Consider the following 27,976-nt stretch of genomic DNA (forward strand, 5'->3'; position numbering starts at 1 on the left):
ATGACGCCACCCGCCAAAATGCCGAACGTGGCGTTGATCCTTGCTACCTGGTTACTGCTGATCGTTCCTCGAGATGTTTCGAGCACGGGACAACGATACACCACCAGCCCGACCCAAGATCTGGATAACACTTTGCAATCGGTGCCGCCTGTCGGGTGAGTATCCAGTTATAGAGCATCCCTAAAACCATGAAACGCGAACCGGCCAATCTGCGGGCATCGCGATCCGAGATATCGCGCTCGCGAACGATCGATCACAATCGCGGGGCACAGTAATTTTCGTGAAGTGTCTGAGATGTGATCACTAAGGATATGCCGCGTGTATCTTGAAATTTTGGGGTAGATAATCGAGAAATATTTTTATGGTTTGTTGGCTCCTTTTTTTATTTATTGGTTTGTTCTAGAGCGGAGGGAAGAGAATTCTTGTTGAAACTGTTAATTCTTCCCGGTTCACGTTTATGAGCGTTTTATTCAGACTCACGCAATTTTTTGCGCAAATGTGACCATGCGATAGACAATATTTACGTAGATTCATTTTATCTTCTGGATGAATCCAATAAAATTGTAGATGAAAATGTAATTGGGAATTGCAGTCAAAAGTATCGTAATTATCGAAGTAATAAGGAGGGTTCATGACCGAATTCTCAGGCGGCAAGTGATAGACGTTTGACACGTCCCCGAGTTCCAAAGATGACAATGCCAGTGATAAGACTCTTCTTCAGCTCGTTTCTATTTTTACTTGCCGTGGACCAGGAACATAATGAAATAGCTTCGGCAAGGAACTGTACGTTCTAGTTTCTTTTTTCATTCGAATTACGTAATATCGCGCGTCTTCGGGCCAGCATAATGTTTATCACGTTTCCCCTGTTTCTTTTTATTCGCATCGAGGACACGATATAGGAACATTTTAAACATTCCTCTGTGAAAAAAATGCAGTTCCTCCACATTCGTCTTAAGCATCATATAATAAATTTTTCGCCAATAAATATATTTCGTAAATTTGCATAATAGCAATATCGCGAAAATGATTCGTAATGATTTTGTTAAATTAGAAACTTCACCCCGAGATCAAGGAAAGTGCAAAGATCACTCAGTTGGTGCCAAAGAGACCGATTGAAAGAAACCTAGCAAACGATAAAAGACCATTGCGGCTCGTTATCAATCATAAACGCTCGATCTTGATGCAATCTCAAAATATAATGTGGCAAACATGCAATTGTGCAACTAAACACTTGTGACACCGCTATTGTCCTTGGAATTAATTGCTTCAAGCAGAACAGTTGAACAAAAATTTGACTCTAGCAACGATGAAGATTCGTAATCTAAAATTTATGGTAAAAATCGAAAGGAAATATTACATCAACTGAAACTTAACTGTAATAGAAACCTATTTACGATAAAAATGATAAAAAAAAAACAAAATACTTGACAAAGCAATTAAATAAAAGATACGAAATTGAAATTAATATAAACCAATTTACACCTCAAATCCGATTATACGTCGAGAAAATTTGTCACTTCTGATTTCGTGCTTTCAATTTTCGAATAGAAAGTTAAAGCGAATCAGCCAGTCTATTAGAACGACGACAAATGCTGTATCAAACATAAACGATCAGGGCATAAAATTTACTTTTAGCTGTAAGTTCCAGGGTTAACTCGAAGTCACTTTCATTTCTAAACGACTTCACGCGACGCACGATTATAAAATACGGAATAACGATCGCGACGTAGCGGATCGACCAGGTTTCCTGGATTAACCGGTGAAAAGCCTGACTAATTACACACGACGAATTAAGCTTGTCTACTCGAAGGTCGTGTTCAGCGAGAAGCTGAAGTTAAATCGCCGCGTGACGAAACTCGGTGCAAGACGTATTCTCAGGCGGATCCGTGAAAAGCGTTTCCGGCTTGAAACACTCTATGGTCAATTAGGCCTAATGGATGGATAATAATGGTCCATCATCCGTTTGGATTCGCTTGGAATTGACGCGGAACGCGGGAAATCGCGCGAACGCATGAAACCTTGCCTTCTGATAGTGCGAGCAAGAGGCGAGGGAAAAAACGGAGAGGAAAAATGGGGATTAAACTGCGAATGCGTAATGTAATGCGTAGATAACCCAATTAGAAGAGTTATCGCAGGCGGTTCGTCGCGACGCGTCGCTATGCCCAGAACGAGATTCTGGATCTGACAAAATCTGCGATTTCGCAAAATCGCTTGATATACATTGGCTCATGAAAGTGCTCGAACGCTTACCTCAGAAAACTTTTATGTCCACATTGTACGTGTTATGTAAAATATTTTGAAACCATTAGTGACGAAGTAAACTGAATGTTTTTGATGAAAGAGGCAATTTGCTTGTGAAAGATGCCCGGTTGATATATTTCGATACGATACCAACGTGTATAATTTTTATTAGAAATATCTTTATAGACATGACGCGAAGAAATGGAATCTAAGTAAAGGTTTGTTACGTCTAAATAATATAGCAAGTACTTTTCACATTTGTAGGCATTTTCTACATCATATACTCGTACATTTTAAGTTGCATTTAAGTTTCCTCTCATCTGATGATCATATTTTTACGTAAATAAAATTCAAGATTGACTTTGACAAAATCACATACGTATTTTCATCAAGCAAGAAAACAGAGAAACATCTCCAATCGTTTTGACAGATTCGATACTTCTAGTGTTAACCAATCTTATTTTGCTTCCACAAAGAAGCAAGAAGAACAGCCGTCAACCGCGATTCTTGCACGTTCTTGAAAAATGGAACGTCTTCCTGATTCCTCGATACACGATTCTATCTAGAAGAAACGAGAGGCACGAAAAAACGAAGGTATTGATCGGTGATCGGAATGCTGGCGCAAATAGATAGAGAAAAAGAGAGAGAAAGAGAAAGAGAGTCTGTGACGGTTTATTATACAAAAGCTTCCAACTGACGGTATTAGCCAGGCCCCTGCGGAAAAGTATTGGACATTAGCGAGGGTATCGTATAGCTGGCAGCAGAGGAACTAGTTTGTTACGGTAAAAGATTCTTGGCAGCTCATTGCACGCGATAGTGGCACCGCACAGGATCTTTGCCGCGGCGCCGCAGCCGGTGGATCTCGAATGCGAGAAATAAGTAAAATCGGAATAACCAGCGAGTCTCGTGATTTCACTTAATACGGGACATTAGCCGAGGCGATAACGTCAATTCAATCGGTGGTTTTACGGACAAGGTTGTTGCCATTCACAGCCGCGAAAAAGTTCCTCTAATTGTCACCGTTTGAATTTCCCGACCATTTAATTCCTTACGGAAATAAGTATCAACGTTATTTAAGATAATCGAAGAACTTTCTGAAAAACGACTTACAGATCTGTGATAAATATTGGATTGCAAATTCGTTCTGTTCTTATATCGATTACATAAACAGAGAAATTTAGACAAATATATGGTACATGTATCTTAAAAATGTTACGATTCAAAATTATTCAGAACGATAAATGGATGAAATTTTATAGGAAGGAAACGAAACGGTTTAAATATTCGAAATACGTATTTAATCTCATAATCGATCGAAAGAAGGTTTACAGTATCATGGAATTAATTATTGAATTTTAAAATTGCTTATCATGTTCTTTGTCTGTGATTTTCACGTGATTACTACCCACAGATAAGGCAAGGCAAGAAACACAGACCTAATGATCGGTCATAAAACATCCTCCACGTCGAATTATTCGACTGAATTTGTCGGGCAAATTCGCGTCTATCAGCGTTGATCGCACGATGATCGACCCTGAGAGGGAAGGCCACCGAAAATCGAGCGAATCGGTCAGCTTAAGCGGCAGAGCGTCACGCTCGAGCAACTTTTTCATTAATAAACACGTATTAGCCGGTATCTTGTCACGGCCAATTAGAAGCATGTTTCACGTGACTCCACCTAACCATTGACGTTCAACTGCGCGATTAATACCGTCACATCAATTATCATTCCTCGTATGAAACATTTCTCGAGCACTCAATTAAGGCGTAAGAAGAAACAGGAATCGCCGATAGGATAACATTCAATATACTTTCGATTTTGATTCTCGTTTTACCTGTTTATCGATCGATTCTTCGTCGAAACGTACGAATTCCTAATAATCTATCCTCTTTTAGAAAACAGTAGAATGAATTGTTTTTCGATACGATGTGATACGTGGCACATGTTTAGTTATATATTTTATATTGTCATATTAATCACAACACATATGAGAATTGTAAATTCCTGTGTAAATATGAGTAGCAGCACTACTACACTAGAACCTCGATTATCAGTGCACCAATTAATGGAACAATCAATTATTAGAACATGAATTAATGGGAATAGATAATAATAATAAATTATAAATAAGTATATAGCACAAAATAAATGACGCATTTGCATATGAAAACGAAGTTACGAGATTATAAGAACAATGCCATTGTCGGAACAATGTATGTCACGACTAGATTATCAAAGTTCTATTGTATTTGAAAATAACAACTATGATTCTAGCTTCGTAGAAAAATCACGATGAGAATACAGAAGAGGCTGCCTAGTTGGAAGCATCCGTAATCAGTCAAGCTAGATAGATAACTCGTGCCCTACAATCGATGAACTTTGTTATTTATCGGTTGTTCTTCAAACGCGATGATAACAATGTTCTAGAGCGAATTAATAAAGCAGGCCGAGTTACACGTAACGTTTCGACAAACTGTTTAACCTCTTTGGTATGGTACTCATCCGCTGTGTAGTGTCACTTAACGGCCGCGAACAAGAACGATTGCGTATATCTATTATTAACTTTAGTCGATGATCGGTCGTGGCCATGCATTTGGTGATTGTCGACTATACACGACACTCGTACCCAGTAGGTTAAAGGTTGACCCGAATGCCGCCTCTTTTAATCTGCGTTCAATGGATTCGAAGACGATGCTCGACAGTTAATGGGTTGCTTGTGAGTGTATGACATTCGTAATTGGAATTGGACATCGCGAATTCGGGTACGAATAATGAACCACGTTGAATTTGGACACGTTTATGTTTTGTGAAACACAGATTATGTTTTGTTTCTTATACTTTTGTACGATAGAATGGCTGATGAAAATATTTGAACTTTGAACACTTACCATAAAGCACTGTAATGTGTTTGTTGCGTGCGTTATAAAGGACATTTTGCAATTTCATTAACACTTTAATGGGACGTGATCGTCATGATCGTATTGATAACATTTGAGACCAGTCTGAGGTATTTGTTAGGGCGATCAAAAGATGAATGCTGACTGATTTTAAGGACGTATAGAAACATTCGAGTGTTTCAAGAGGCCATGTTTCACTGTGCTCTGGTTTTTTCATGTAACAGACGCTTTATCGATAGCGCTGATACAAACGCTAGTTTTTGTTGCTGCAGTAATTAATTAACAGGAAAGAATGTCGAACGAGTGGAAAACAGATAAAAATATTATTCTTTCTATAAATAGAAATTCGTGAACAAATTTTTAACGATCTTCAAAGTGGGACGTTATGATAGTTCTGTTTGACAAAAGTTGTTTGAATTATTTGGAGAAAAACGAAGGAATGTGTGCGTGTGTTTGGAAATGAAATTAGCTAAAGCAAGAAGAAAACGATTCAACGGGTGGCTCACTTTCTTATCGCCTCTCTGCCCACTGCGTGAACAACCTTCCTCAGTGACAGATTCATTACTTCATCTCTTTAACATCATTTCCTGTACAATCCTCAGAGAATATAACTACCGATTACTCTTGTCGCACTAAATAAGTATCTTGAATATAAAAAGTTCGTTAGACATTTATCCATTTGCAAAAATGGATGGTAATTGAAATCTGTGAATGAATGTTATTTTGAAATACTCGATATCGTGTAGTATTATGTAAGCCTTCTAAAAAAAGATGTTTACACACGAAAAGATGTAACACGAAAGTGATCCGAACTTTTGTGTGAGAACACGCATTCCCGGATATCGTACTATTTACATGCTTTTGGCTTTAATCTCTTAGAGTTAAGACGGACGAATGCATTTATTAAAGCCAAAAATCATATCTGATTAATTACTAGAGTATTTATTATTATTTCTTTCTCCTATTAGGGATTTTTCTGGTAAATATCTTTTTATAATAAGATTCATTGTATTCTTTGGATCCGTATCTTTGAATTAAAGAAACACTAAATGAACGCACATATATTTATGTATGTACGTGTATGTCAGTATAAAGATATCTTTTAAGACATCTTCTTTTTACTTGAGGAATTTCCCATTGAATAATCTATTCATAGTGATGCCTATTGTAACATTCGGGATAGTCCTTGAATTAAACAAGAATTAAATAAACCTATGCATACGTACGTATTAGTATTCCCCAAGAGATTAATTATCAATTGCTAGGATATCTCTTTTTTTATTGAGAATTTTCCCAGTGAATATCTCCTCGTAATAATGTCTATTGTATCTTTTGGAATTATTCTTGAATTAATGGAAAACCAAGTGTACACGCGTGTACTTTGTATCGATATCTGATTATCAAGTATTCAAGGATATTTCATTTTTTATTCAAGAGCTTCCCAGTGAATCTATCTATACCAATATTCATTTTATCTTATAGAAGTTTAATACTTTAGTATAAAAATGATTCTTTAGTATAAAAATTACAAGAAAAATATCATTTAGTATTAGTCACCATTAATAAACTCTCAACTATCTTTAAGTTCATTCATCTTTTGCACGCACGCATCGATTCAGTAAGATTGGCGCGTCTGACTTTGTAATTATTAATGGAACTTCTCACGAAACAAGTGTCGTTGACTGTTATTCTCACGCCGTATTGGCTTTATTCATCGCTAAGCAACTTTCGAACTGACATCATATCTATCGGTCCATCACGGTTTTATCTGACCGAATTGCGATTTCTCCGAATCCAAGTTACGTCCGACCCCATTCTCCGAACCGATCCTAATTGGCGAACAATTCTCGTCGACGGCGATTTTAACTAAAACGTGTCGGTATGCAACGAAGAGATGCCACTTTTCCTCCCTCCACGGTTCCTCTTTCACTTCCTCCCTCGTGCGTTACGTAAAGGTCCACTTAAGATCCAGCTAATCCAGCCAGCCTAACCGTGAATAATTATGTAAGTGATGATCCCATTAGGCGTGAAATAGGTCCTATCCTATTTTCGGCCAAGTCCTGACGTTCACGGTCTGTCAGAAAAGCCTGTCATCCCTCGTTGTCCTTTTTAAATTCGAAGAATTTGAGGTTTTTAAGTGCTTATAGAGCTATAGTAGCTAATATTTCTCGAAGGTAAAAGGATTGTTTCTATATATTCTTACAAGCCTGGAAAATTCGAAAGAAATGGAAGCACCTTTTATAATGACGAACGTAGAAAATTGGGCGGATGAATGATGATCACACTTATCGATTATCTATATGTATATTGGTAATTAGAAAATGAAAATTTTGAAATCCAGCTTTGGTAGTTCTAGCGCTGAGCAAGTATCGCTGTAAATACGATTCTATCGCTGTTTATGAAATAACTGCCTGCAATTTCATTTGCGTAATATTAATGTTAATGGCCATTAAAAATCTTTGCAAATTTTTCAAACTCCTCGCCGAGTTCTAGGCGTAATATAAGCATTTCCATAACTTGTATTGCAACATTCTCTCGCTAAATTGCCATATCTTTTATCGAAAGAAGTGTCAATTGCGGCAATTAACAAGCGGTCACCGATTCTTCGTCGAAGGAACTCCTTAATCCCCTTCGTAATTATCAGTGGCAGAGGATAATAAGCGGCACGATAAATTTCTATCATAACCCGTTGATATTATCCCCGTTGGTTTCGTAATACAGACTGGCCTCAATAGGCTCCTTTAATCTCTCGATGTAGTTTTAAGAGATCGTAAATAATGCTCGATGTTTGCCCTACCTAATTCTCCGTCCACGCGTTTTTACTTCAGCCTCCTATATCCATTTTTATTTCTTCTATCTTAGGACGCGTGTATGTGTGTGAACGAAGCACGACCTTAAACGCAACGCAGTCGCGTTTTGATCGCTTTAATTTTAATGGACTATAATCCATCATCTGGAGAGTCATTCCAGCGGCCGTTTCAGATCCATTAAGCGCACTTTCCAATTGAACTTTTAAGCCCACACCCACCGCTGAAGCTGTTTAGACACGCATCAGGGTTTGTGCAGTTAGTTTATTGGATTATTGCGCGAGCACGCGAACGCGCGCGCTTCGTTACCGCCAACCATTTTGCGAATTAAAGCGATGCCATGGACAACGTTGGAGGTCACGTTGCAACGGGCGCAACATTTTTCCTCCTGGTTTTATTTCTGTGCTCTCTTTGTTTCGTTGATTGGAATGATTGAATGCACTTGTGCCTCGACGAAATGATCGGTATTTTCGAAGCGATTGATCGAAGGTCTACGCTTTCAGCTGTTTCCATTTAAAGATTATAGGAAAATTTACTAAAATTTTATGGCCGCTGATTTGATTAATTTAGAAATTCTCCACAAGATAAAATAGCAATACACGTGTAATACATAATACTCGTATCTTATAATTTGGATGTTATTTCATAAACTATTAATAATAATTGATATATTTATGTCAGTTGATATAAACTACATTTAACCAAATATAGCACAAAATCATTATAAAACTACCCAGGGAGACACTTCTTACTTTATCCTTTTCTCATCAACGAAATTTATAGTTAAACGAATATCGAAACGATAAATCATCCAGGTAACTGGATCCTGAGTATCGTGAAAAGAGAAAATCACGAAAGGTGTGGTTATCGCGAGACCGACAATGATTAATTTTTATCGCGTGATTTAATTGGAAAATTACAGTTTACCAGAACTCGTTGGTTCGTTGAGAATTACGCGATGGATGTGAAAATTACTGTCGTGAGAATGTTTCAGCCAATCTGTATGCAGATCAGCGACCCCTTCCGAAATCTCTTCATTATCTCGCGAATCAAGCGTGTCGATCGTCGCGTACAATTACCTGTGAAGTGTAATATTTAACAGCTGCCCCTAATGATACCCTTCCTTAACGAATTACTGACTGAGATAAATGATCCTAGTTTTTCTGTGGATTTCGCGAATTTTTCAAATCTGTTATTTTAAATCCTTGATAAGTTGTTAATGTTAGATACATAGTCAATGTTATTATTAGATCTCAAATGATCACTTTTTTATGGCAAATTCAAGAGAGCAGGAACGTGCAACATTTTGTATGAAAACGCCTTCAAAGAATTACTACTCCTCTTTCACTATTCAAATCATACATAAATGGTTCCTCATTTTCATTACTTTCATAAGAAGTTTCTAAAAGGATTCCGGAGGCTTTCGAAAATTATCGGAACAATTATGCACAGTAGTATATATAACAAAACAATCTCCAAAATTATCTTCTTTTTTTCACCGCTACAAACGGATAAAAATTATCCCAGCTTCCATTATTTCCATACGAAGTACATAAAAGCTGCGCGTGCCCACGCACAGAATCATTCGAACGATTGTTATAATAATGTAGATGATGTAATATATTCATATAATAGGGAAATATCAAACAACCTGAAATATCCTCCCTTTTCTCGCCGCTAAAATCGTACAAAAATTATTCTTCGCTTTCATTTCGTTACTTTTATACGAAGTAGGTATCTAAAACGGTTTCACGGGTCCATTGAAAAAACGAAAATTTCGCCTTGATATCCACGATTCCGGCGATAAAGTGTCGAAACGGGGTCGCGTGACGCTATCAGAAGGCGGAAACGGAATTTTTGCAGGAAACGCGCCGAGCTCGCTGACGAAGGAACAAACTCCGGTGAACACGTTGTCGTGGCACGCGTTCGGCTTGCAAGCGACGTCACGGAAAAGAAAAAAATGGGAAGAGAACGCGGTGTGCCACCTCGGAACAAGGCGGCCATTCACATCGAGCCGCCTGTAATTAACGTCAGCTGCTATAGGCGGCCTTTGAGTACTTCCACTTACGCGCCTCGGCGCCGCGGCTCACTTCGCGTCGGCGTATTTACACGCCTGTAAACACGACCCCCTTTTTTTGTCCTTTTTCCATATTTCCATAGGCTAGCTGGTTCGCGGTTTTATTCAATCGTGACGACAGCTTCGATCCATGAGATCATCTTGAGCTCAGACGTAAAGAACCAAGAGGAGGGGGTTCAAAGAGGTTCGAAGTCCGTTTATTGGCAGCCGTGAGATTGATTATTCGAACGTGTCGAGGGTTAATGATTAGTCGACGATTCTGCAGCTATTTTACGGGTTCAAAGGTGGAAAGCGGGATAATACCCTCCTTAATTCCACTTTGTCTCTCGCTTGTTTATTAGAGCTTTGGATAAATTTTGTTTCTGAATGAGAATTGATAAACATTCATCTACAGGCAAGCGATGCAACATCGTTACAATTGCATAGTGATGACGGTGTATACTTAGGCAGATTTATTGTCAGTGATGCGATGTACACGAGTGTTCGATCTTGCTACTGAAAATATAAAACTACTAAATAAATCATGCAACGTCACTCTTAGCGTATCACAAAATCACTATGACCGTTTATATAATAAAATATCTACCATAGTATCTACGAGTTAATCCTTGATTGGATAATTAAGTTGCCGGTGACAATTTAAATTATTTAATAATTTTAATACGCTAACAAATTATCTGCTATTTAATAATGTAACGAGTTACTTAATTTTTAAGTATTTCAACTCCGTTTGTGTATTCTGTATTTTCTATGATAAACACCATCGGAAATGAACATGTGAAATACGAAATATAGAGTTAAGATATAATAATCTAAAATTATGTAATATAAATCACATCTAATTCAAACCGTTGTAATCGCCTACAATTCAATGACATCAACTGAGAGTAACGAAGAGAAAAGAATCTTCCCAGAGTAGCTATTACCAGCCAGCTTTCACCACCCATTACACTTATGCTCGTTTAATTTTCCAGGCCGAACGTGTGCAGGTCAAGATACAAGAATTACTGTTGCCCCGGTTGGTCAAAGAAGCCTGAGACCGGCCTCTGCGTAATTCGTAAGTACGGAGACCGTAGCTCGTATCTGGAATCGAGGCTCGATCATAATCGAATCTCTACGTCCCGTAATTGGACGTGATCTCACGAGCTCGAGTACATTCAATTTTAGCGTTCATTATCGAAACCGCCAAGCTGAAAGGAGCATCGCGATCATCGAGAGGCGCGCATTCGCGACGAATAATTGCATCCATTGCGCAACCAGCAAATGAGTGTTCATGCGACACGACCGATCGACTTCTCCAACGAAATTACTTTAATGGCCTGTTACACGCTTCCTGTTGATCGCATTGTCTCCACAATGCTTCTATATAGCATGGTTGCGCGCGAATGCGGTCGCGATACCGATCTCGAGTTCAAATTTCAAATGGCTTCGTGTCCTGTAATGAAATATGTGACTTTCCTCTTTCGATAAAGATTTCTTTCGTATTATGGCAATGTAAAATATTATATAATTTCTTTTAAATAATTTGTGTTTGAAAATCTGAAATTTACTAATGAAATAATATCTCTTGATTTATGAAATATGGAGCATGGAAAGAAAAATATCGATATCTTTTTAGCTATATGCGTTAGACGATGCGGCCCACTGGGCAGATGCATCAGGCCGAATATTTGCTTGTGCGATGGTGGCACAGTATCTTCGTCTTGCAGCAGCAGTCAAACCAAAGGTGAGAGAATATTTCTTTGGAATTTTAGAAAAACTAAAATGTTCACAGCGCCAAATAGGCAGCTGCAATATTTAAATTGTATTTATTAAAAGTGAACGAAAGCTACTTATATTGTAATTTTCTAAAAATAATCCATGTGTCTACTCTCGTAGTTACTACACACGAAACTGGCAACGCGTTAGATAGGGGTGAGTCTGGAAGATGCAGGGTGCATTGTATAAATGGCAACTGCGTGGATGGCAAATGTCAATGTCGTAATGGATATCAGGGCGAATTTTGTAACGAACGTGAGTCATCGAAACTTATCGTTTCGCCTAATTCCTTACAATAATTTATGCTAGACACAATTCGTGATTTAATCGTCTATTTAAAATAGCAATTTGTCGAGAGCCATGCTTGAACCAAGGAAGATGTATTGGTCCAGATCGTTGTGCATGTATCTACGGTTATACCGGTAGACGATGTGAAACAGATTATAGGTATGCGACTATTTAAGGCCCTCATATTTCGATTGGTTCGAGAGCAGTGATTTCGTTAATCTTCCTTTGCCTTTAGAACTGGACCGTGTTATACGAAAGTGAAAAATGGACAGTGTTTGGCAAATCTGCAGGGTGTCGTTTGCACGCGACAGTTGTGCTGCGCCACCGTGGGCAAGGGCTGGGGTCACCCTTGCGAAAGGTGTCCCGCCCGACTCGACTGCGAGCTGGGTCACTTGAAGACTAACCAAGGCCAGTGTGTTGGTGAGTGATTACTGGATTGCAATTTTGACAATTTATGGAGTTTTATATTTTCATAAACACGAAGAAAGAATGATAAATAAATACGAAGAATTCTATGTTATAACGAGTATTTCGCTTTTTTCGGTTATACTTATACGTATGCTTCATTTTTGTATTATGTTATTCTGAAAGTTTCTTTCGTTTTATAAGGAAATAATAGATGCACAACATTTTTTGTATTATATTATTTTATTGAATTACGTATGATCCATTTTGTACTAATGGAACAAATTTTGTAGCAACAAAACAAAATGGATCATACGTAATTCAATAAATAATATAAAACAATGTCGTGCATCTATTATTTCCTTATAAAACGAAAGGAACTTTTGGAACAATCTAATATATTAACATGTAATTGACACAAATGAGTCGAATGATTACAATTATGATATTGATGGAATTTATTTAGAATTAAAGTTATCGAATTGTTCTTGTGATAATTTTTCGTTTCGAACAATTCGAAGATAGTATTTGATTTTATATGTATAAAATTTCAACTTGTGGTGTCTGTAAATTTAAGATTCGTTGAGGTTTAATTTTATATCATCATTGATTAGATATCAATGAATGTGAGGCGATACCAGGCTTATGCGAGGGTGGCAAGTGCGTGAACACACCGGGTTCATTTACCTGCGAGTGTCCCGATGGTCAGGCCAGAGATCCCGAGACCAACTCTTGCAAAGATAGAGACGAATGTCAAGAAGAAGGAATCTGCGCAGATGGACGATGCATAAACACGAACGGTGGCTATTATTGCCTTTGTAATCCAGGATTTATCCAGAGCCAAGACCGAAGATTCTGTATCGGTGAGAACTATAAGTGATTGCAAACGAATTACAAACGACTTACTTGTGCATTCATGAAAATCATCATAGAAAATTAATCGATGAGAATCAATCATGAATATCTTCGTACGCTCTATAACCAGGCTATTTTTATATATCTATACCTTTCATAAAAATACGAAAACTTTTGTGAATGACCGTATGTATTGAACAAAATTATCGACAAAAATGATTCGCCAATAACGATATCGCCATTGACAAAATCATAGATGGAAGACAAGGTCTGTGTTACACGTCCGTGAACAGAAACGGGCAATGCAAGAATCGGCTTTCAATGAGGCTGAGCAAGAAGGATTGTTGCTGCGGCAAGAACATGGGACGTGGCTGGGGTGACGAGTGCTACATCTGTCCGAATCACGGAAGTGGTATGTAGAACGGCAAAAATGCTAAACGATACGAAAATAGCAGGCTTACGACAAATAATGAACGTTCAAGTGGAACGAACGAAAATAAAGTCACCCAGAAAGCGCAGATAATGCTGATAGTAATGGCGAGTAACGGGATCCGTGTTATTACTCAATTATAGACGATTACAACAGGCTTTGCTTGCAACAACTGCAGCCGATCATCGCGATAAACGAGTGCGCGCTGAGACCGGACATTTGCGGAAACGGGAAGTGTATAGACACAAAGGACGGATACGAGTGCGCCTGTTATCCTGGATTCACGAAGAAGGCTGGCAGATGCGAGGACGTTGACGAGTGTCTGTTGGGATATTGCCAAGGTGGTACTTGTCAGAATTACGAAGGAAGCTTCACGTGTGAGTGCCCGCCGGGATTCGTCGTTTCTGGTGAAGGCAGATATTGCACGGGTAAGAAATTCGAAGAAAAAAAAAATAAGAAAAAGAGAGGAAAATTATAAATAAAAAATAGATTAAAAAGATAGTATCGTCTGTGTCTATAGGTAGCTGATACTTTATAAAATTTATGTAAATTTGTGGAATATCATCAGAAACACATATTTCGATGGCCTTAACATCTTAATATCGAACAAATACGCTTAAAGTTAATCAAAATCAGATGTCTCCAGAAAACCAATTATCTCGTATTGAATGAATTTTTGTTTGACTTCTTTTTCTATAGATCACGATGAATGTCAGGACACCGGAATGTGCAATAATGGGCATTGCATCAACATGAACGGATCTTTCAAATGCAAGTGCAACGACGGTTACACTTTATCTCCTACAAAAAATACTTGCATCGGTAAACACAGTTTATTTTCCCTTTCCTATATGGAATTAATAATTCATGATTTTCTTAGATTTAATTAACCAATCAATCGTACATTTGCAGATATCAATGAATGTGCCGACAATCCAAGAATTTGTTTAAACGGTCGATGTGAAAACACACCAGGATCGTATCATTGTATTTGTCAATCTGGATTTACAGCCTCTCGAGATAATACGTTCTGCGTAGACATGGATGAGTGTTCAACAAGTGGAATGTGTGAGAATGGAAAATGCGTGAATATGGAGGGATCCTTCAAATGTGTCTGCGATTCTGGCTTCCGAATTGGACCGGACCAGAGTCACTGCATCGGTGTGTATTCCTATTTCTTCGTAAATGAAATTTTTTCCAACTCTGATATTGGAAAAGTAAAGATTTTATCGTTGATTAGACATCGACGAATGCTTGAGTGGCCCGTGCCAAAATGGTCGCTGCACCAATACTCCTGGTAGCTTCCGATGTGAGTGTTATTCTGGATTGAATCTGGGACCAGATGGAAGATCTTGTTTAGGTTAGTCTTGATTTATTTTCTATTTTTTAATTAAAAAAGGTTTCAGCTAATTTACATGGAAATATTCTAATTAATATCAGATACGAGGAGAGACCTATGCTATTCCCAGTACAGAGACGGACAATGCTCGAATCCTACATCGACAGCAGTAACAAAATCAAGTTGCTGCTGTTGTACTGTAATACTAGGACAACCTATGGGCTGGGGAAGCACATGTCAACCCTGTCCACTCCCGGGTACCAGCGAATTTGACGCATTGTGTCCACATGGCGCAGGAATGACTTACAATGGAGATGGTAATTACCGAAATTAATAAGAAAAACATTCTTCTTGTACTTACGGAAAATTTTTTTGTTAAAATATAAATAACTATAAAGTATAGAAATAAAAATGTATATCTGCAGAAGTATATAAACTGACAAAAGTAAATTACTAGTTACAATATTTGGCAGAAGAGATAAATTCCTATTTAGGTTCAATTCTTCATATTTATAAGAATATCAAATTACATAAATACTAATTATAGATAGAACGTAGACAGCATTGAGATATATCTTCTAAATTAATAGCAATAATTTAATAAATTATAATTAGTCAACCTACTCTCTTGTCCCTTAAAATAGATATCAACGAGTGCGCACAGAATCCGAATATCTGTGTGAACGGTGGCTGCGAGAATCTTATGGGGACCTATCGTTGCATCTGCGACAGTGGCTACGAGGTAGATGCTACAGGAAAAGTTTGCAGCGATATAAACGAATGTGAATTGGAGGAGTCATTGTGCAGTGGTGGTCAATGTCGAAACATCCCTGGGAGCTTCCAGGCAAGTAAATACTCGCGTGTTAAACCAATCTTTGATTAGGTGTAACGATTCGTCGGAAGATACGCTCTGACCAATTGAAACATTTAAGCATGATATTCGAACAGTGTGTTTGCCCGACTGGCACGAGATTCAACACGGGCAACCATATGTGTGAGGACATCGACGAGTGCGAGGAACTTGGACCAGATGTTTGTTTGAACGGAATCTGTGTAAATGTTCCGGGTTCCTACGAGTGCGAGTGTTCTCCTGGGTACATTCTGGATCACACTGGCCACATTTGCATGGGTATAATATTTAACATATATATTAAATAATTAGCAAAAAATTGAAAGTATGGAAACTTATGAGTAGATTGATATGTCTATGAGATTTCATGTTTTCGTAAGGATAATTGAAGAAGTAAACTCTAAGTAGAGATTTTTTATTTACATTTAGTACTGAAAGGAGTGAAATGGTATTATGCAAAAGTGATACAATATATCGAAACTAAGAGACTGATTGAACTTCAGAAAATACTTTGCAGCCTCTTTGTAAATCAGATTAGATATCTGTTTATTATTATTTCCTTTCAATAAATTTCAATTGAATTTTTGAGAAAATAAAAGAACGAAAATACAATTAAAATTCCTCTCAGACAACAGGAGAGGTTCCTGCTGGACCAAGATGATAGATGGTCGATGCGAGTACAATTTGCCCAGACTGGCACTGAAATCTGAGTGCTGCTGCTCGGTGGGTGTAGCCTGGGGAAGCCCGTGCGAACTCTGCGACCGTTCAATCTGCGAATGTTCTAAGGGTTACGCGAAATTCGGCGGGAAAGACTGCGTGGACGTAAACGAATGCGAATTAAACAGTGGTATCTGCAAAGGTGGAGGCACGTGCGTGAACACCGATGGATCTTATCGTTGCGAATGCCCTCCTGGTTTAACTTTAGATGCAACGCGTGAGTTCTAAAAAATAAAATTGAAAGAAATATTCTTGTCTTCTTACTTAGATATGAAAAAATGTATGTTTTCTAACATAATATTTATTTTTTATTGATATATTTATTTTTTTTAATATATTTTTCTACGAGTAACCGTTGATCTATTTTTCGTACAGATATCACTTGCATAGACACGAGGCAAGAGACTTGTTATTTGGACTATCGCCATGGACAGTGCACAAATGCGATAGAAGGACAATTTTCTAAGAGTCTGTGTTGCTGTTCTGTGGGTCGTGCATGGGGTAGCGAAAGATGCGAATCCTGTCCAAAACCAGGCACCCACGCGCATCAAGAACTATGTCCAAGAGGAGACGGTTTTACAGACAAACAGGACATCAACGAATGTATCGAGTTTCCTGGAATGTGTCTAAACGGAAGATGCAAGAACACGGTTGGCAGTTTCAGTTGCAAGTGTAACCAAGGTTTTGCATTGGACGAACATGGAATTAAATGTAACGGTGAGTTAGATATTTATACACTGCTGAAGGTATTACACTGCTGAAAATGATACTATATTTGTTCATTCGTGTGTTTGGAGTTTACTAACTTTCAATCGTGTTACAGAGTTATAATGTATATTATCTTCGTTGAAAATTTAGATTACCGAGTATTTAATGCGTTTATCTAAATTTAATTATTATTTGACTTCTTATATTAACGTTAAATAAAATTGTATAAAAATGTTTTGTATAATGTTTCAATCTCGTTACTTGTACAGACATCGATGAATGCGAGATCATGCATGGAGTGTGCGGAAACGGGACCTGCAGAAATACGCCTGGCAATTTTCAATGTGATTGCAATCCTGGATATCGCAGCAGCGATATAATGAAAATTTGCATGGGTATGTAACGTGAAATTAATCTCTTAACGCTCTCGTACTAAGAAGATCTAATTTCTCAAACCAAGTGTTCAAAATACGACTCATCGTATTGATCCACAAACATGACGAATTTCAGATATAAACGAATGCGAGGAGATACCAGGACTGTGTCGAGGAGGAACCTGCATCAACACCGAGGGCAGCTTCAAATGTCAATGCCCGCCTGGTCACGAGTTGAGTCCTGACAAGCAGTCCTGCAAGGATATCGACGAGTGCTCGAGAACCAGTGGGATCTGTTCGAACGGCGTTTGCGAGAACATGATGGGCACTTATCAGTGCATATGCGACGATGGTTATCAGCAAACTGGATTGAAGTCTCACTGCGAAGACATAAACGAATGCGCTACCAACAACGGTGGCTGCGAGGACATCTGCCTGAACATGCCTGGAAGCTTTTCTTGTTCTTGCAGGTGAATTTTCTTTAATCAGAAATTTCTATCGTTATGGAAATGAGAATTGGTTAAGATAAGATTTTAATTCTTGCGATTGTAAATATAATTCTCTTATAATAGAAATAATATGGCGGATTAAAAAATGGGTGAAATTAGGAATGAAGTTAAAATTCTAAAAATTAATTTAGACATCTAAACGAATATAAGTATATTCTAATACATAGTAAATCATCTTTCATTTAAACAGCACTGGATTCGCGTTGAATCTCGATGGTCGATCGTGCGTGGACATCGACGAATGTAAAGAAAACCCGCGAATCTGTAACGGAGGAAAATGCACTAATATAGCTGGCGGCTACATATGTACTTGCACCGATGGATTAATCCCTGGCAAGGATAGTGCCTCTTGCATTGGTAAGTGTAGTCTTGAGATTAGTCAACTTTCAAAATCTCCAACATTTAATTACCCAGATGTTATAACTGTTCAGATGTCGACGAGTGTACCACGCGGCCAAACATTTGTGGCTATGGTGAATGTTACAATACCATTGGTTCTTACAATTGTCGATGCGAAGAAGGATATTCGGTGAAGCCAGACCAAGGTCCAGGATGCACCGACGATGACGAATGTCTCTTAAACGCGTATTCCTGTAGCGAATTCGCGGAATGTCAGAACACGCAAGGTTCATATGAGTGCACGTGCCATGAAGGTTTTGTAGGGAATGGGGTTGAGTGCAGAGATATCAATGAGTGTCTAACGAATAACGGGGGATGCGATTCTAATGCGCAGTGTATAAATACCGAGGGATCCTTTAAGGTACGCATTATATAAATCAAATAAAATACAGTGAAATAATATTTATCTATTAATATTATTATTATAACTAATAATAATATTATATTAACTAATAATATTAACTAATGATATTAACTAATAATAATGATATAGAATTTTATCAATTCTTCACACATATATGATTTTTTATTTAAATAATATAAGTTCAAGAATTGGATCAGTCAGTAGCAATTCATTTAATCAAGCAATACGTAACATTTTCAATAAATACAGTTCAAGCAAATAGAATTCTCGTATTCAATATTATACGTACATGTTCGAAACAATTAGAGGATCGCTATTATAATCAATTTTATTGCATAAGCAAATAAAAGAAATTAGAAAATGATTCCTAATTGTTTTAGTGCGTCTGTGACGCTGGCTTTAGAGGCGATGGCTATGCCTGCAAGGACATCGATGAATGCGCCAATGACAATACTCTCTGTGAAAATGGACACTGTCTCAATTACCCTGGGTCATTTCGATGCGAATGTGAAATGGGCTTCATGCATCCTGACGAAAATAACGAGCAAACTTGTGTGGATATAAACGAGTGCGAGATGTTCAGTAATCTCTGTGTATTTGGGCGGTGTGAGAATATATTCGGTATGTTCCGCTGCGAGTGCAACGAAGGCTACAAGTTGGATGGTTCAGGTGGAAATTGTACAGATATCGATGAATGTGAGAATCCACAGTCGTGTCAGTATGGCACGTGCATAAATACTCAGGGGAAATATATTTGCAAGTGTCCGCCTTATTACGAGTTAGTCGAAGCTGGAAACGCCTGTGTAGGTAAGTGACTCTTTTTACATTGATTTTTCTAAGAATTAACTTCTTAAATCAGTGCATTCAGTGCAGTAAAAGAAATGGAAATAAGTGGAAATTCTGGTGATGGAAACTGATATTCGTATAAAATTTATCCATTTGTACTAATTGTAATATTTTACAATATTTAAAGAAAGAATCATTTTTCATTTAAAAAGATGCATGATACAAATTTTTAAAGTGAATTTAATATTACAGATAGACGAAAATCGATGTGTTTCACCGGTTTCGAACACGGTACCGGAAAACCGCAGTGCATCTTCGACGTAGCTTCTTCAGTTACCAAAGCGACCTGTTGCTGCAGTATTGGCAACGCTTGGGGAAATCGCTGCGAGGAGTGTCCTCGCGCTGGAACCAAAGAATTCGAGGAATTATGTCCCGGTGGTTCCGGGTACAGACCCAATCAGGAGACTGTCATTTTAGAGGACATCAACGAATGCGAGGAACACGAGAATATTTGTCAGAATGGTCATTGTACTAATACTTTTGGTAGCTTTATGTGCTCCTGCAACGAGGGCTTTATTTTGGATGACACTAAAACCAGTTGTATAGGTATCATTGAATTTAATTATTTTAATTATTAAGTACTTTGGATCTGAAGAAACTCATGGCTTAATTATTCGCATCTGTATAGACATAGATGAATGTGCTTTGCATCCACAAATATGCGGAGTAGGTCGCTGCATCAACGATCAAGGAAAATATCATTGCGAATGTCCGGAAGGATATATGGCAATGCCAGGAGGAAGTAAGCAAATATCATTCGTGTTATTATATGCGTAACAAAACTTCCGGCATTTAATAAACTTGAATATTTTCCCAGAGGAATGTGTCGATATGCGAAAGGAATCGTGTTACCTAAATTACGAGGATGGTCAATGTTTCAATCCCATGATGCAACCACAAACGAAAATGTTGTGCTGTTGTTCCATGGGAGCTGCTTGGGGAAGTCCTTGTGAGAAATGTCCAGCTGATAGAACTCGTAAGATCCGAGAAACTTTTTAATAAGATACCCATTAGAGAGATTAATAAAATATCGATGTTCTGCTTTTTTAATCTCTGTCACTTCTTGCTTAATAATAATTGTCATATTAATACGAATTAACCTCTAATTATTAAGATTAAATGTATCGTTTAGGAGAGCACGACATTCTATGTGGCATGGTACCAGGTCAAATAATGAATCCCATAACGAATCATACGGAAGAAATCGACGAGTGCGCCCTTATGCCAACAATGTGCACTCACGGTCGTTGCATGAATACTCCTGGCAGTTTTGAGTGCCAGTGTGATCGAGGATACGTGTATGATCAGGATTCGCATCAGTGCATCGATGAAAACGAATGTTTGCAGGTAAAACAACGTAACATAATCTTTCAAATAATTTTCGATCTATAAATACTATTGCCTTAAATGTAAAAGGTTAGCAATCAAGTGATAACAAAAATTCAATTATATCTTTATTATTATATTATATAATATATATCACAATTTAGTTATACGTATATTTTTCAGTGTTGATTTCTTTCGTTGGATGGCTATTTTTATTTAGGTATATTTCTCAAAATATTTTTATTCAACTACTTTATTTTTTCATTCAAGATTCCAAATCCTTGCAGTGGCAACGCGCAATGTATAAACAAGCAAGGTTACTTCGAATGCGTTTGCCCAGCAGGATACAAACTAGGCCTCAGCCAACGAGACTGTGTGGATATCGACGAGTGCTACGAACGACCCGGAATTTGCAACAATGGTGCATGTAACAACTTGCAAGGTAGCTTCCAGTGCGTCTGCCGTCTTGGTTTCGCATTAACGAGAGATAGAGATAACTGCGTGGACATCGACGAGTGTCAACGCAATCCGAATATTTGCAACAATGGAACTTGCGTAAATACACTTGGATCGTACAAATGCATCTGCTATCAAGGATTCAAGCTAAGCCCTAATAATGATTGCGCTGGTAAATTCTATTTTATCCACAAAATTCTTCTGCTCTTATTTCACGAATAAAATGTCTAAACTTTTTGAACAGACATCGACGAGTGTCGAATAATGCCATTCCTATGTCGCAATGGAAGATGTCGAAATACAATTGGCGCTTTCAACTGTGAATGTGCTGATGGCTATGTGTTGGCCCAAGATGGTCAGCACTGTAGAGACATCGACGAGTGTCACGAAGTAAGTTGTTCGTAGGAACAAAACTTTTCACGATTCTAACTAATCCAATATCGTAACTGACTGAAATCTTGTCGAAAATATCACAAAACGAATAATTGCATCAGATTCCTGGACTCTGTCCGTCACCAGGAAAATGTCAGAACTTGATGGGATCGTACATATGCAACTGCCCTCCGGGTTACGAGTTGGATCACACGAGAAAGAAGTGCGTCGGTGAGTAAAATATTCAACAGACTACGTAACGTGATTCGAATATTTCAATTATAATTGAAATTTATATATCAGATGTGGACGAATGCGAGGAGACGCAAGGAATTTGTGAAAACGGTCGCTGCATCAATACAGAAGGAGGAGTGATCTGTGAATGTCCTGTTGGATACAAATTAAGCGACAAACCAAATTCGATGCGGTGCATCGATGTCAGAGAAGAACTCTGTTACGATCGGTATATAAGACACGGTGCACGATGTTCTTCTCCTCGAACAGGCGCCATGACGAAAAAACATTGTTGTTGCACTATGGGAAAAGCGTGGGGGAAATACTGCGAAGAGTGTCCTCCAGAAGACAGCGGTAAGTACTTCTTCTATTATAAATAATTTTTAAGAATAACAATAAGTAGAAAATACCTCAAAATCTTAATAAACGGTGATAAAAATCATTGATTAAACGATAGAACTAAATACGTAGGACGATACTATATCTACGATAGATAATTTAGTCTAATTAAATTTTTGTGTACATTTTTTTATATAGAGGAATTCAAAAGGCTATGTCCGGAGGGACCAGGCAGAGATGACACAGGGATCGACTTGAACGAGTGTCTGTTCATGCCAGATGCCTGTGTCGGTGGCGAGTGTATCAACACTGATGGTTCCTTCCGGTGTGAGTGTCCCTCTGGATACGTATTAGATGCAAGTGGCAGGCGTTGCATTGATAATAACGAATGCTTGTCCCAACAAAATATCTGTGGCAATGGAACGTGCACGAATATTGACGGTGGTTTCGAGTGTTCCTGTAACGAAGGATTCACTCCTGGAGTAAATCAAGTTTGCGAAGATGTGAACGAGTGTCTGGAAATCGGCAACCAGTGCGCGTTCCGGTGTCACAATGCGCCTGGTTCTTTCAGATGCATTTGTCCTTATGGTTACACTTTGGCTCCCGATGGACGACATTGTATAGGTATGAATATTATATACGTACAACGTATCATTTAAAACATTTTGTGGAATATAAAGCTTGTTTTTCTCTTTGCATTATACATTTTTTCGCGCGCATCTTATTTTCATTTCATTGATACTTATACTTTACTCGCCCCTAAGTATGTAGTTATAATGTTAAAAAATAATGCGAGAAACATTGTCATGGTTTTTCTGAGATTTCTGACAATTAAATCACCGGATTAAACGCTGTACAATTATCTTTTCAGACGTGGACGAGTGCGCAACACCAGCGAACAGTTGCAAATATCAATGCAAGAATCTTATTGGTTCCTTTATGTGCATCTGTCCACCTGGATATCAACAAATCGGTATGGCTGACGAGTGTAAGGATATCGATGAATGTGCGATTAATTCAGGCCTATGTCGAAATGGTCGATGCGTCAATCTAGAGGCTAGTTATCAATGTCTCTGCTATGATGGCTTCGAACAGAGTCCTGATGGAAAATCTTGCATAGGTATTAAAAATTAAAAAAAGGAAACAAGTATCAAACTACTCGATATTAAGTTCCAACATTGTTTTCAGATCGCAGAATAGGTTATTGTTTCTTGCAAACGATCGCTGGCAGATGCACCACAAGAGCTTCCGACGTAAAGACAGTGACAAAAGCAGACTGTTGTTGCACAATGGGCGCAGCTTGGGGCCCGTATTGTGAGATTTGTCCATCCAAAGATTCTGACAATTATAACGAACTCTGTTTGGACAAAGGTTTTTCAATAGACGGTCAAGGTACTTGAATTTTCCTTCGAGTGGAACAATTTTCGATTATAACTCAACTTATATATAATCCGAAAACGAAAATTTCTTTCAGATATCGATGAATGTAAAACGATTCCTGACTTGTGCAGAAACGGGTTGTGTATCAATACGCTTGGTTCTTATAGATGTGTATGTAATAAGGGTTACAAGGCTGATAAATCTGGAACCCAATGCGTTGGTAGGTATTCGTTAGATTAATGGTAATTAGAAATTTGAAAATACAAAAATTCACAGATTTCGCATAGCGTTCAATAGAATATACAAAGATATAAGATTCCTTCAAATACATCCAATGACATTACGATATACTCATATTATCATCAACAATTATCTATCAATAAAATTGACTTCACGAAATATGTCCAATTCCAGACATAAACGAGTGCGAGCTAACGCCAAGGCCATGCAAATATAATTGCCAGAACACGGAAGGAAGTTTCATCTGTTCCTGTCCTGCCGGTTTCATCTTAAATCCTGATGGCGTCAGTTGTAGAGATCTGGACGAATGTGCGACTGGAAATCATCTGTGCCAACAGAATTGTATCAACACTCAAGGCAGTTACACTTGTGGCTGCCAGGAAGGTTATACGCAAGATGGAGATGCTTGTCATGGTTCGTAGAAAGTTAAACAACTTTTAATCCAGCTTTATCGGAAATTACGTAATTCGATATCTTTTAGATATAAACGAGTGCGACCAGGCTGGAACTTGTCCGAAACCGGGTACTTGTGTCAATACTCTTGGCAGTTTCCGTTGTATTTGTCCGAGAGGATTCAAGCTCGATCAATCTGGACGAATCTGCGTGGATCAGAACGAGTGCGCTGACGATACCACGTGCGAACACGGTTGCCAGGTAAACGAAATAGAAAAATGATTCTTACTCGTCGTTTGAATATCTAAATACCTACGATAGTCTTCGCTTAAATTCTAATTCTAAGTAACGAGACTGCATCATTTAAATTTAACACCGCTGCACTTTTGTATTTTTCTGGTATCGAAAAATATCTGAAATTTGAGAAAAATACGATGGAATTTTTATTGATACATATGATTACTCGAAAGATATTTCTTAGAATATTAAGAACCCTTTTATTTGATAAAATGAAAGCAAGATTGAAATATAAAAATTCCAAGATCATAGTAAGATTACACAACTCTGTTGGAATTTTATGGAGTATTATATACTATATGTTTACTGGGATTAGCAAATTTTTAATTACTTGATTACACTCGTAGAACTTTATGGGAAGCTACCGTTGCGGATGTCCCGAAGGATTCGTTCAACATCTTTACTATAATCAGTGCATTGACGAAAACGAATGCAACACATCTCCATGTGGGGACAACACTTGCATCAACACGATTGGTAGCTATAAATGTGGCTGCCCGGATGGTTACCAGTTCGATAGTAATTTGCAAATATGTGTTCAGGTAAGTGTCTGTGTTCAGAAACAATCATAATTTGAAGTACTATGGATGTTAAAGAAGAGATGCTGGTGGGTTTAGGTTAGCGCCGGGTGCATCGGAAGTCCTTGCGCCTTTGGATGCACTCCCAATGGAGCTAACGGTTTCATATGTGGATGTCCCACTGGATATCAACGAATTGGACAGGTTCGTTTTATTTAAACAAAAATAGATTATACAAAAGAAGAATTTCGCATTTGTAAAATAATGTAGTTGTAATATTTAAACTACGTATTTTAAATTTCAATATTTGAATTTTACATCTTTAACCTCGTAATCTAATTTTAATACACGGATTTTGCATTTTTTAATTGAAACTTCAATTTTATTTGAATTTGATATCTTTCATTTCGACGACCAGGGTCATTGTCTGTCGACGATAAACCCACTATCGCAAGGACATTACGGCGAGGATATTAGCAACGCGCCCACCTTCGTGATAAATCCAGATCCTTATCACATACCACCTGCGGATGATAAAACTATATCGACAGAAGGTTGCTTCTCTTGCAAGGTATCTCAAAGCTCGATCTTAAAACTGAATCATTTTACTTCGATCAAACGAACAGGTGAAAAGAGTCGATCGCTGTTTTTCAAACAGGTCAATGGCAAAGGAAGACACAGAAGAGACTCACGATCGAAATCGATGGACCAAGAATTGAGTTCACGAAGAAACGAAATTATAAAGAGGCGGTTCGCCAGATCAGCGAAAAGGCACCATCATGGCGAGGAACATGTTCTTAAAATCAGTCTGAGGCAGACCCGGCACCGAATGAGAATCATTAAATTGCAGCCGGCTGTCAAGGTTCGTTCAAAATTTTTGTATCGTCGATTTGTTAGAAGAGTGACAAAATTGGGAAAAGCGTATTTTTCGAGAAACCGATTTCAAACAAGAAACTTCATGATCTTTCATTTCGCGAAAATGTATTTTCAATAGAAATACTTTTAAGAATTCTAATTTCTATCAACGTTAACTTCAAAAGTAATTATTTCTAAAATTATTCCTCTTGCAATTTATAATTTTCTGTATCTATTTGCAGGATGAAGACATGGAATACACGATAGTTAAAGGAAACAACGACAACCACTTTGAGATAGTGAACGAGCACGGAATATCGGCTCTTCACTTCCGCAATCGATTAAAGGAACCTGGTCAATTCCGATTGGTAATCCATGGACGTCCACGAAACGGCATCAGCGAGGAGAACGAGGTCTGGGAAAGGCCTCTGACCTTTAGAGTACACATAATAGTAACCGAGTAATTCTTAGGGAAACGTTGCTCGATGTTTCGGTTCTTTTAGTCAATTTTTACGTTGCCACTCAGAATACCGAAACGGAAGCTAATCCGAGCGGGAACGAGAGATTGCCGGGCTGAGTATTATACAGGCACGATTCCATTCTCGAATTAGACGCTTTGAAATTTGTGTTCATTTGCAGCCTGACTCGCGTCGTCTCACTGCCAAATAATTATTCTTATTCTTTCTTTTTACGTTGCTATGTAAAATGATTCTTTAACACTGCCTCTGCTTTTACGTATTTTCGTTCATTTTTATTTTTTACGATAGATATGTTGTTTTTTTTTAAACATTTGATATTTAACGATCGAAATAATCGAGTAAATAATCGAGAATGCAAATGTTTTGTAGAAAAATATTAAAAGGAATAGGTTAATGTTAAAAATACACATGGAAACACGAAACTGCCCTCAGAATCTCTGCCGTATGTTTTAACTGCCCGCAGTAACATGTTACACGTAGAAATAACACTCTAGGGATGTACAAAACGGAAATGAATTTTTCTATTAAACCTAAGTAAATGAAAAAGATGTATACATATACAGACATAGCTTTATATATTTATAAACGTTTATAGTCTACTAGCAGGTAACAAAACGAATTAGCGCGAACTGATGTAGAGATCGTAGATTAAATTAACCCTAGCATCGGCAATTCTTTTGATAAACTTTTTATTTTCTAGCGAAAATACCCGAAAATCGCTCTGAATTCATTCGATCATTCGATATTTTTACGTCAAAACTTATGCAAAAATTTCAAATAGCAAAAATTCACAGCATTTTGATTGTCTACATATAGGGTTAATCGAGATTATCAACACAGAAATAACGAGATCGGTAATTTTATACCAAAATTGTAGATGGTTCTCGATAAATGTCTATATTTCTCTCATACAGTTGCACAAAGTGCCTTCAGGACAATTAAAAGAGAATTATATAAGGAAGGTAATGTTAATCGACCCGATAATATGTACAATTTAATTAATAGCGATCACTGTGTAACCTTAATTGTGTCATTAAGGCGAACACACTCGATCGTTCTTACGATAAATATGTGAATAATTTTCTGAGACTATGACGGATAATTTTGTACAATCGGCGCGGACAAGAAGATTATTCCAGCCGAGATGGTTCACAAATATATGTATTATAAATCTACGTTCTTTTTACTAATATTCATTGATCTACCCTTTAATTTATTCAAG

The 27,976-nt window shown here is 37.8% G+C and overlaps 1 protein-coding gene across 1 annotated transcript; it reads left to right on the top strand.

Moving 5' to 3' along the window:
• Nucleotides 1-27,929, top strand: LOC100745868 (fibrillin-2-like). The gene is made up of 41 exons (XM_003491057.3): nt 1-155; nt 10,998-11,080; nt 11,642-11,749; nt 11,902-12,036; nt 12,126-12,228; nt 12,305-12,489; nt 13,089-13,337; nt 13,586-13,741; nt 13,903-14,187; nt 14,459-14,581; nt 14,672-14,920; nt 15,000-15,119; nt 15,200-15,415; nt 15,743-15,942; nt 16,047-16,227; nt 16,577-16,882; nt 17,041-17,382; nt 17,643-17,768; nt 17,884-18,217; nt 18,447-18,613; nt 18,688-19,016; nt 19,400-19,826; nt 20,058-20,411; nt 20,494-20,607; nt 20,683-20,841; nt 20,998-21,212; nt 21,462-21,819; nt 21,892-22,037; nt 22,142-22,250; nt 22,323-22,607; nt 22,791-23,216; nt 23,464-23,712; nt 23,781-23,984; nt 24,067-24,192; nt 24,387-24,626; nt 24,694-24,866; nt 25,250-25,444; nt 25,520-25,624; nt 25,839-25,991; nt 26,079-26,282; nt 26,518-27,929. Exons 1-41 carry the CDS (start codon nt 1-3, stop codon nt 26,737-26,739), a joined length of 8,616 nt encoding a protein of 2,871 aa, XP_003491105.2. The 3' UTR covers nt 26,740-27,929.
• The last annotated feature ends 47 nt before the right edge of the window (nt 27,930-27,976 follow it).

Source organism: Bombus impatiens, unplaced genomic scaffold (genome assembly GCF_000188095.3).
Source record: "Bombus impatiens unplaced genomic scaffold, BIMP_2.2 scf_0498, whole genome shotgun sequence".
NCBI lineage: Eukaryota > Metazoa > Arthropoda > Insecta > Hymenoptera > Apidae > Bombus > Bombus impatiens.

What these genes read in the sequence shown, in the direction of transcription:
- LOC100745868 (XM_003491057.3), top strand. Translation starts at nt 1, where the DNA reads ATGACGCCACCCGCCAAAATGCCGAACGTGGCGTTGATCCTTGCTACC. An exon ending in CTGTCCGAATCACGGAAGTG is followed by an intron (nt 13,742 to 13,902) that starts GTATGTAGAACG and finishes ACTCAATTATAG; the next exon opens with ACGATTACAACAGGCTTTGC. An exon ending in ATACCGAGGGATCCTTTAAG is followed by an intron (nt 19,017 to 19,399) that starts GTACGCATTATA and finishes TAATTGTTTTAG; the next exon opens with TGCGTCTGTGACGCTGGCTT.